The sequence below is a fragment of the Bufo bufo genome, chromosome 7 (genome assembly GCF_905171765.1).
Source record: "Bufo bufo chromosome 7, aBufBuf1.1, whole genome shotgun sequence".
Classification (NCBI taxonomy): domain Eukaryota; kingdom Metazoa; phylum Chordata; class Amphibia; order Anura; family Bufonidae; genus Bufo; species Bufo bufo.
The window spans coordinates 199,910,922-199,922,167 of NC_053395.1; the positions used below are offsets into that span (position 1 = coordinate 199,910,922).

The window sequence follows — 11,246 nt, forward strand, 5'->3', positions numbered from 1 at the left end:
GATACGCAAAACACGGACACCGGCCATGTGCGTTCCTCATTTTGCAGACCGCACATGGCCGGCACTATAATAGAAATGCCTTTTCTTGTCCGTGCCTGCGGACAAGAATAGGGCTTGTTCTATTTTTTTGCGAGGCCATGGAACGGAAGTGCGGATGCGGACATCACACCGTGTGCTGTCCGCATCTTTTCCGGCCCCATTGAAAATGAAAGGGTCCGCACCGGTTCCGCAAAATTGCGGAACGGATGCGGATCCATTTTGCGGACGTGTAAATGGACCCTTAGAGATTATTCACACGTCACCGATTCCCATTTGTGGACTGTCCGTATTCTCAGTGTACAGCACGCGTATCCACTGAATTCCAGATGAATTTGAAAAAACACTAGAGCTACGTTGGTCCATTTTGCGACAGAACGCGTCCTATCTATTCAATGGGTCTGTGATAACCATGGGCAGCACATGGATGCCACCCGTCAGTGGTCCATGTTTCACTAATCCACTGCATAGAAAACAGACGCAAAAAGTTTATCAACCACATGAAAGAACACAGAGGCAAGTCCTGACCTCCCACCTATGTGGATGCAAGCAGTGACCTGTGACAACGGCCTAAACGTGCTGCAGCCTATTACAGAGTCCGTTATACTGGATTACAGATCAGGTGCTTTAAGGAATACCGTAGAACGTGTCAGAAGTCAGGCGGAATTAAAAACGGTCAGCAAAACACATGTAGACGTCATGGGTTCTCTAAATCATTCCCTCCAAGCCAGTACTATGCATTATTCGAGCTTCTTAAAGGGATCCTGTCACCAGGATTTTGTGTATAGAGCTGAGGACATGGGTTGCTAGATGGGTGCCAGCACATCCGCAATATCCAGTCCCCATAGCTCTGTGTGCTTTTATTGTGCAAAAAAGATTTGATACATATGCAAATTTACCTGAGATGAGTCCTGTAGGTGAGGTGCATCATGGACAGGACTCATCTTAGGTTAATTTGCATATGTATCAAATCTTTTTTTTACACAGTAAAAGCACACAGAGCTATGGGGACTGGGTATTGCGGATGTGCTAGCGGCCATCTAGCAGCCCATATCCTCAGCTCTATACACAAAATCCCGGCGACAGGTTCCCTTTAAGATCTCCGAGACAAGGCGGCGAATATGCAGTGACAAAACATAATTATAAGCTCTTCTTCTTTTCTAAACATGGCATTAAGATTATTAATGTACGGCATCTGTCCTCGGTGTATCAGCGGCGTGGATGTGCGCGCATGGTTTCCGTGCCTAAACACCTATTCCTGACTACGGCAGAAGCCAAATCGTTTCCTCAGCGGAGAATACTATTCATCTAAAAGCAATTACATGGAAAAATAGCAAATGGAGATTGGCCAATTTGTTATTGATAATTGCCGTTCCCACCTGGCACGATTTTTCTGATCTGAATTTCAAGATAATTGTTTCATCTAAAAGGCTCTCTATGATTCGGAAATACTGTACTTTTTTTTTTTGCCCCAGGCACAAAAGAGGAAGGTCTTGCTGAATGCTGAATGACATCTTGAAGGAAAGCGCAGACTCCTAATCACCAAGGTTCCTTCACGTTCAGAAAGTAGTTACTCAGCGAGAAAGACAGAAAATGAAAGAAAATGGTCCGTGTGCGTCTCTTCAAATCATCCGCCGACACACACTTGTCATTATGCTCCGTAATTACTACAATGAGAGGACTTCTACAATAGATCTATGCATTAATTTGGGCTACAGCCTGAGCGATATAAGCTTCTCCACAAAAACAGCAGTGAAAATGGTATAAATAGGTCATAGCCAAAAAGTCCAGGAGTAAGAGATGGGTTATTACAGACCGATGCAAGGGACGGTAAAATGTTTGTCCACAAGGGAATCAAATCTTGAAGAGGTTGTCCAGGACTGGAAAAACATGTCCGGAAACAGCGCCACACCTGTCCACAGGATCTGTGTGGGTTTGCAGCTCTACTGTAGTCACTTCAATACCAGACACAGCCCCTGCACAGGTGTGAAGAAAGCAGCCATATTGTTCAAATCCTAAACAACCCCTTTAAAGGGTAACTTAATCCCAGACAACCCCTTTAAAGGGTAACACCAACATTCCTCATGGTCTCTTCTCCTGCTAGACTAGAAAAAGCCACCAGCAAAACAGGTGGTATGATAAGGGGTATTTAAGGGGTATTCCCTTCTGCAACATTTGTGGCACATTACTAGGTAACATTACTAAGTTTGATAGGAGCAGGTCCTTAAGTGTTTTGCAAATTGCGGACCGCAAAACACGGACACCACGCATCGCCGGCACTTATATAGAAATGCCTATTCTTGTCCGTGGCTGCGGACAAGAATAGGACATGTTCTATTTTTTTGCGGGGCCACGGACCGGAAGTGAGAATGCGGACAGCACACTGTGCTGTCCGCATCCGCACTTCCGGTCCACGGCTCTATTGAAAATAAATGAGTCCGCACCGTTCCACAAAATTACGGAACAGATGCGGACCATTCATTCATTGTTATGGGACTTCTGAAATAGCCGACTGCTGACATTGCGGCCCCATCGCAATGAGTGGAGGGGTGGTGGTGCTTGTGCAGCTTGATCTCCGTTCCCTGCTTGAGACTTCTGTGAATAGCTGAGGCTGCTCGCAGTGAATGGAGAGTACGCTATGAGACTGGCCTGTCGGCAATTTATGGCTGCCTTAGAAGCCATGCCACCCGATGTGCCAAGTGATCTCCTGCTATCAGATTTAAACTTGTGGAAGGAGGTGAGAATGCAAATGAGGGAGGTATACTAAAAGGGGCTATCCAACCCCTATAATGCCTCCCAAAATGCCCGGGCACCTCATACAGGTTATACTTACCCCGCTCCCCAGCACCTCCGTGCGCCACTGCATCCCCCCGTCGCATGGATCAAAGCATCCGGCAATGGAGGTTGGGGGCTTTTAGGTAATAGCAGGCCGCGATGGGGGTCGCTGGATATTTTGATCCATACGACGGGGAGATGCAGCAGCGGCCGTGCGGGTATCAGAAGAGATGTGGGTGCCGGGGAGCAGGTTAAGTATAACCAGTACGAGGTGGGGGGCATTATAGGGATTGGATAACCCCTTTAAAGAGTGAACATCATTCAGCAACTTTCTCAATGGAACACTCATATTCCTCCCATGTGGGATCGAAAGACAGTGATGCTCAATATCTACAGTATCCAAAAATGTAACTGTAAGGAGCGTTGTGCCACTTCATTCATTTTTACCTTCTTCTGGATTAACAAACAAAACACAGCTCTGCAGTTCTTTCATTAACCGGTATAATTTGGAAACCATACAAGTTTCACCCACCTGTAAGGCTGTCTGGTCTTGGTGGAACCATTCTTTCATAAATGTCAAACGGCTGGTGACCATATTGGTCAATGTCATGCAAGTTCCTTTGTAATGTTCCCATATGCTGTGGAACTGCAGTCATTCCAGCTCGCTTCGGAGAAGAGGAGGATCCTACAGGAGGTTGGGAGGATGTGGCAACTCTATTTTGGGTTTCAGATAAAGTTAATGGGGAACCAACTCTAGCTGAAGTACCTAATGTTTGGTAGGTTGAGGTCATGCTGTTAGGGTTGGAGTTTTGTCTCGAAGTGAGTGAACCAATCCTTCGAACACCTGTTGGAGAGTTGGACCTCCGTATTGTGTAAGGAGAAGCTGCTCTCTGAGAAGGCAACGTTGTAGAGGAGTACGTGGTGGAAGTGGGAAGCGGTCGTGAATCCGTAATGGATGGGGAGCCATAGCCACTACCAAGTGATGTTCTCAGGGACCCTCGAGATGGAGAAACTCCAGATCCAATGACATAAGAAGGGGACTGTGATCTTGAGGGAACGGAGCTAACACGCCGAACTGCCTTGTTGGCCGCCACAGGATTTGATGGCTACAAATACAGGAAAATAAAATCACAGTCAATAGTAGAAATGCATATGAAACCATAAAAGTTGAGAATTGTTATGTTCCGGTCTTAATGAGATAAAAGCTGCAAATACATTTTTTTTGTTGGCTTTTATGTTGATTAAAAATATTTATTCCACCTTCTCATAAGACAATTCATTTCATTATTTGTGTATTTGAAAGTCAGTATCTTGATAAAAATGAACACTTGAGGCTAACGTGAAAGTAAGTCTCTCTGGGAGAACACACTGCCCACAAAACAATCACTGACTCATTACAAGAAGGATATGACTGCTCAAGAGTCAACAAATTAAAACTCTCATCCCTTCGGGGTGTTGTTTTTTTTTTATTGTATTGGCTGCATAATGGGGCTTATCAAAGATTTAGCGCCAGATGTCCTCTGCAGCCTGCATGTATTGTCCTACTTTGCAAGCTGCTCAGTCCCATACAGTGTGAAATCCATCTGATGATCTCCTTGACGGCTCAGTCTGTTGCTTCTCTCTCTGCTCTAATGAATGTTCATGAAGCTGTAGCTTCTGTAGCCAGGACCATCAGTCAAGGGTCCTCTGCTGTGGTGAACCTATATGTACCCAATCCCTGAGAAAATCCCTAAAGGAGTTATCCCATTAACACAGCTCCTGTTCACCTCTCCAATTAAAACATCTTAAGGGAGGTCCTCTTTTATGGGCCACTCTGTCCATCCATTCACTTGACAGCCAGTCATTTCAATGCCCTACTATGTAATACTACTTTCTGTCTGCACACCTAGCATCTCCAGATAAAGCACCACCGAAGGGTTTGAGAAGAAGTTGGACCCACGGCAATCAAGTGGCTTCACAAGATCATTGAGAGAAGAAGCAATCCTAAAGATGAGTACGTAGCAGGTAAAAGCTGAATAAGGAGGCTACATGTGCAATGTGTGAGACGAGCAGAACATAATACATTCAGACATGTACAATAACAAGCTGAAAATACAATAAGACACCGCCGTCTTACCCAAAGCAATTCCAGCAAGATGATAAATCATATCTTTCCTCTGTAATGAGTAAAACATACAAAGCCTAATAATCTAACACTATGCTGGATTTTTCACATTACAAAAATTCCTGAGCAGAGACAGAATACATCTAATTACAATGCAAAAACAGACGTGAGAGAAAAAGGGAAAAAACTAATACCTGGACCAAGGCTTGGCCTTCAGCCCTTGTGGACCTCGCCAGGTGGTTACTGGTAGATCCTGAGAACGAGTGCTGCTGCCGAAGTTCAGGTTTACCCACATTGTGGTTGTGAAAAGTCCCGGCTTCCTGGTAACCGCTGTCAGAGTACGAGTTCATCTGCGTTGAGCTTCGAGAGTTGCCTAAAGATCCTAAAAAGCAAAAGTAATGAAGATGATCTGCAAAGTAAAACCAGAAGAGCCAGTAACCTGCTTGAAAGTAATTCCAGAAATGAAAAACCAGAACAGACCCTCACTTTCATGAAGTGACGTCTGCTCCGGGGAATACATGGTCACAGGTTCTGGGTCAGATCTGATGAGGAAGTGGTTGGGATGAGTAGAGTCAGACAGTCTCTGCTTAGGGGGACCTCCGGATGATGCATCTGAAACCAAAAATAAACCATCAAACTTGTCACATGTAAACAGTGCCACAATGCTTACAGAGAAGCAGGGAAACTCACCGGCAATTCACTTGTCTTAAGACAAGAACGTAATCTTAACAATGACTTGGAGATATTTATTTCTTACACAAATCAATCCTTCCAATTTCAGGCACAGAGTTCATATCAATCACAAATGTACAACTGTATCTTCATTGCCACCGGCTTATGGACATTTCAGAAACCAAATAAACAACTAGATCGACTAGATGTGTTGGTTCGCCTTACACTACAGTGACATAAAAGTAAAGTGACAAGTTCTAAATGAATACCCTCCATAACCCATCTTCGCCCTTCAAGATGTCCAACATTAAAGCACAGCAGGCTACGTTCCCATCTGCAGCGGTTCCATTTTTAAGGGAAGCCGTCTCACTGCCAGATGAGCAGAACAGTGCAGCATGCTGCGCTAAGCCAGAAACCACGATGGAACGGGCAAGGTACAGAGTTCATTAGTTAACTCTAACTCAAAGCTACAGCTCCATAGGAGTGTATGCCGTCAACGTGCAATAGGTGCATGTGCGGGGGATGGGACTTTTACCAATCTTGAGAACGGGCTATCTTGTATTATACTTCCAGAAACGGACAAGATGGACGCGCATGGCTTTCTCCATTCACTTGTTGTGAAAATGACTGAGAACTAGATAGTCCAAAAGAATGTATTGAAAGACAAGTCAAAGGTGGAACTCATTGGAAAGCACATGTCCCGTTATTTCTAGAATGAAGCAAGTACAAAATGTCAGAGGAAGCTCATTACGCTACAAAGTCAATCATGGAGGTAGTGGTTTGCTGCAGCGGGAAGGGCTTACTACCTTAGAACCTGCTGGTCAAATCCTGAATTCTGAACTAGACAAGAATGTTCTTAAAAGTGCCAAACCAAGAAAACACCCTTTTTTGTAAGTTTTAAAGCCCATTATTAAAACTTAGGTGATGGTACGACCACTGGGAACAACATTGTTCCTCCGAGATAGGGTCTCCAAAGCTCTGTTCTTGGCCGGAAAGCAGGACGTGCCTCCGCTGTCCATCAAATGAGCATGTCTCCAGCATTCCTATTAATCTCTATTGAGAAGGACAGTGCATGCTCTACTTGCCTTCCGGCTTAAGAGTAAAAAATTTTGAACAAAAAATTGTACGTTAATAGCTAAGACTTGGAGTGGGAAATAAATGTTTAAGACCTTTGTTTCAAAGGCTCATTTTTGGTAAATTAGTAATGGGTTAACTTAGTACTTTAGTTGGCACAAGGCCAAAGCCGACATCCTATTCGACCAGCCCATTTCTCCAATATTAGTACAAACTGTTTAAATCACTAGCAAGCCTTCCGCTGACCTAAAGTCGACCATCTTGTGCGAAAACCACTTATATGCCTCTTATCATAAAAACAAACAGTCTAAGAGCGTCCTCCCCGTCTGACAGAATACAAAGAGCCACTTGTAACGAGGACATGTTTATGTGCCGTATTTCCTGGTGTAAACCAGCGACAAAATAAAACCACTCTCCACTGATTGCGCAAAGTAATACACATAATAAATCCTAACAAAAAATAAACCCCAAAAAACTGAACCCTTTTATTCTATGGAGGTCAGAATATGACTTGTAGACTCCTCTATTCACAAGGAAGATAAACCACTAACAAAGGTGTTTGTCAGAGGCTTACTCACCTCTGTCCACCGAGAACAAATGCATGCTTGTCCGAGTGTGCAAATGTATAGGGCCTATAAAGGCACTTTTATACAGGAGCCTTTCCCTGCACTTGATGAGTGCACTATGAACGGCACGGTCTACTCTCATGGAATATTTGGTAGTCTCCAAATAAAGTGGACTGGGGGACGATGACTACGACTATAGGGCTGTGTGGGTACTGTAAATTGGGCCTTTCATCTTTAGCTTGTCTCCTTTTCATTATGGTACTGTTATGAGGGCACTGTCAATGTTATGGAGCGCAGTAATGCAAACATTGCAGCTGGGCCCGTCATGGGGCAGTGCCACTGCCTCTGCTATAGGAGAACTGTTTTGGTAACGCTGCATCTGGTTCTATGGTGGGAGGACTGTGGATGGCTCGGTTATGGGAGCACTGCATATGGAAGCACTACGTCTAGCTATAATGAGGCAACTGCACATGGAAGCACTGTGTATGGCTCTGGTATGGGGCACTGTTCTGAAAGCACAGTGTATGGCTCTGTTCTGGGGCACTGTTCTGAAATCACCGTGTATGGCACTGATATAGAAGCACTGTGTATGGCACTGATATAGAAGCACTGTGTATGGCACTGATATAGAAGCACTGTGTATGGCACTGATATAGAAGCACTGTGTATGGCACTGATATAGAAGCACTGTGTATGGCACTGATATAGAAGCACTGTGTATGGCACTGTTATAGAAGCACTGTGTATGGCTCTTTAATAGAAGCACTGTGTATGGCTCTTTAATGGAAGCACTGTGTATGGCTCTGTTATAGAAGCACTGTGTATGGCTCTGTTATGGAAGCACTGTGTATGGCTCTGTAATAGAAGCACTGTGTATGGCTCTTTTATGGAAGCACTGTGTATGGCACTGTTATAGAAGCACTGTGTATGGCACTGTTATAGAAGCACTGTGTATGGCACTGTTATGGAAGCACTATGTATGGCACTGTTATGGAAGCACTATGTATGGCACTGTTATAGAAGCACTGTGTATGGCACTGTTATAGAAGCACTGTGTATGGCACTGTTATAGAAGCACTGTGTATGGCACTGTTATAGAAGCACTGTTATAGAAGCACTGTGTATGGCTCTTTTATGGAAGCACTGTGTATGGCAATGTTATAGAAGCACTGTGTATGGCACTGTTATAGAAGCACTGTGTATGGCTCTGTTATGGAAGCACTGTGTATGGCTCTGTTATGGAAGCACTGTGTATGGCTCTGTTATGGAAGCACTGTGTATGGCTCTGTTATGGAAGCACTGTGTATGGCTCTGTTATGGAAGCACTGTGTATGGCACTGTTATAGAAGCACTGTGTATGGCTCTTTTATGGAAGCACTGTGTATGGCTCTTTTATGGAAGCACTGTGTATGGCACTGTTATAGAAGCACTGTGTATGGCTCTTTTATGGAAGCACTGTGTATGGCTCTGTTATGGGAGCACTGTGTATGGCTCTGTTATGGGAGCACTGTGTATGGCTCTTTAATAGAAGCACTGTGTATGGCTCTTTAATAGAAGCACTGTGTATGGCTATTTAATGGAAGCACTGTGTATGGCTCTTTAATGGAAGCACTGTGTATGGCTCTGTTATGGAAGCACTGTGTATGGCTCTGTTATGGAAGCACTGTGTATGGCTCTGTTATGGAAGCACTGTGTATGGCTCTGTTATGGAAGCACTGTGTATGGCACTGTTATGGAAGCACTGTGTATGGCACTGTTATAGAAGCACTGTGTATGGCGGCACTGTTATGGAGACATTGTTTATGGCTCTGTTATGGGGCACTGTTATAGAAGCACTGTGTATGGCTCTGTTATGTAAGCACTGTGTATGGCTCTGTTATGGGGCACTGTGTATGGCTCTGTTATGGGGCACTGTTATAGAAGCACTGTGTATAGCTCTGTTATGGAAGCACCGTGTATGGCTCTGTTATGGGGCACTGTTATGTAAGCACTGTGTATGGCTCTGTAGTGGTGGCACGGTGTATAAAAGTACTGTGTATGGCTCTGTTATGGAAGCACTGTGTATGGCTCTGTTATGGAAGCACTATGTATGGCACTGTTATAGAAGCACTATGTATGGCGGCACTGTTATGGAGACATTGTTTATGGCTCTGTTATGGGGCACTGTTATAGAAGCACTGTGTATGGCTCTGTTATGTAAGCACTGTGTATGGCACTGTTATGGGGCACTGTGTATGGCTCTGTTATGGGGCACTGGTATAGAAGCACTGTGTATGGCTCTGTTATGGAAGCACCGTGTATGGCTCTGTTATGGGGCACTGTTATGTAAGCACTGTGTATGGCTCTGTAGTGGTGGCACGGTGTATAAAAGTACTGTGTATGGCACTGTTATAGAAGCACTGTGTATGGCACTGTTATAGAAGCACTGTGTATGGGGGCACTGTTATGGAAGTATTGTGTATGGCTCTGTTGTGGTGGCAGTGGTTTTAGGTTTAGTCTCTGATGTTAGGCAAATTTAGACAATTTTAAATTTACCCATGTATTATTTATTTGAATTACTACAACTTTTCTTTCCTCCTTGGTTAGATATACTCCTCAAAAATGCTAAGGGGAGTATTAATACTCCACCGTAATAAATGTAGCGTGATCTCTGGGGGAGGTTAGCCATAACTCTGTGGCGGCATTACAGGGAAATAAAAAAAAAAACTGCTGGCAGATCAGCCACGCGGTAAAGCTAATCGCCGGGTCACAGCTTATTATAGGGCATCCATTCTAACAGAAAGGAAGTGCTTGAGGTGGACAACCCCTTTGTCACAAGGAAATACCTTATTCCCCATACTGTAGTAAAACACACCTTGCAGATTCCCTACTCCTCCTATAACTCTAATGGACTAAACAATGGATCACACTGCCCTTCGGTCTGCAAATATTTGCCCAACCTGTACCGATACATCAAAGTACTAATATCCCAGGAGAAATCGCTGCCTTGTAATGAACTAGCACCCTGTTTTAGACTTTCACACTGGCGTTTTGGTTTCCGTTTGTGAGATCCGTTCAGGGCTCTCACAAGCGGTCCAAAATGGATCAGTTTTGCCCTTAATGCATTCTGAATGGATAAGGTTCCGCTCAGAATGCATCAGCTTGGCTCCATTCCGCTTTGGAGGCGTTTTGGTGTCCGTCTGACGAAACTAAGCCAAACGGATCCGTCCTGACACACAATGTAAGTCAATAGGGACGGATTTGTTTTCACTGACAATAGAAAACAGTTCCGTCCCCCATTGACTTTCAAAGGTGTTTAAGACGAATCCGTTTGGGCTATGTTAAAGATAATACAAACGGATCAGTTTTGAACGGATGCAGATGGTTGCATTATCTGAACGGATGCGTTTGTGCAGATCCATGACGGATCCGCACCAAACGCGAGTGTGAAAGTAGCCTTACTTTGTCCACATATTTCAAGGAGTTGGTGAAGCACAAGAAAAACACGGCTGCTGTCTTTCAAAATTTGGACCACACCCATCCACGGGCCAAGTCAGGAAAAGTGGCTCAGATCCTTTGGGGTTAAACTGTAATAATAGAGACCACCTGAGGATAAGGGCGGTGCTGTTTTTGGAAAAAAGCTTTTCTAATCCGGAGCAGCTCCTTTAACTTCATGACATAATGCAGCAACTAGTCGAAGAAAAAAAATATATAAAAAAATGCCCTGCTTACAAAAATCTACACGTATCTAACGATCGTGAGAAGTAATCTGAATTCCTCATAATTCTAATTAAGTGCGTGACAGCCGACACTTCGAAACGTGCGCACGACAGGCATCCTTCAATCTGGGAGCCACGCGGAGTGAAAATGTCACAAGAATGATCATAGATGTTGCATAAGCAGCTGTGACGCTTGCACGAATAAATAAGGTGATGGCGGCCGCCCGCATCTTATCAGGATCATTTCTTTAAATGAACTCGTTCCGCGGGACGCCGAGAACCCATTCAGATGATTTAATTTGAGGTCTGTCGCTGGATGCC

General features: G+C 44.3%; 1 protein-coding gene across 7 annotated transcripts in view; it reads right to left on the bottom strand.

The window, feature by feature from the left end:
• The window catches only part of PKP4 (plakophilin 4), a 241,878-nt gene that overhangs the window by 68,329 nt on the left and 162,303 nt on the right, over positions 1-11,246 (bottom strand). For 5 of the 7 annotated variants that reach the window (XM_040440787.1, XM_040440788.1, XM_040440784.1 and 2 more), the window contains 3 exons: positions 5,396-5,527; positions 5,110-5,297; positions 3,344-3,917 (listed from right to left, as the gene is read on the bottom strand). In XM_040440787.1, the coding sequence (XP_040296721.1) occupies positions 3,344-3,917; positions 5,110-5,297; positions 5,396-5,527 (894 nt within the window). The remainder of the gene's footprint in view (positions 1-3,343; positions 3,918-5,109; positions 5,298-5,395; positions 5,528-11,246) is intronic. The other 2 variants (XM_040440790.1, XM_040440786.1) reach the window with 1 other exon arrangement.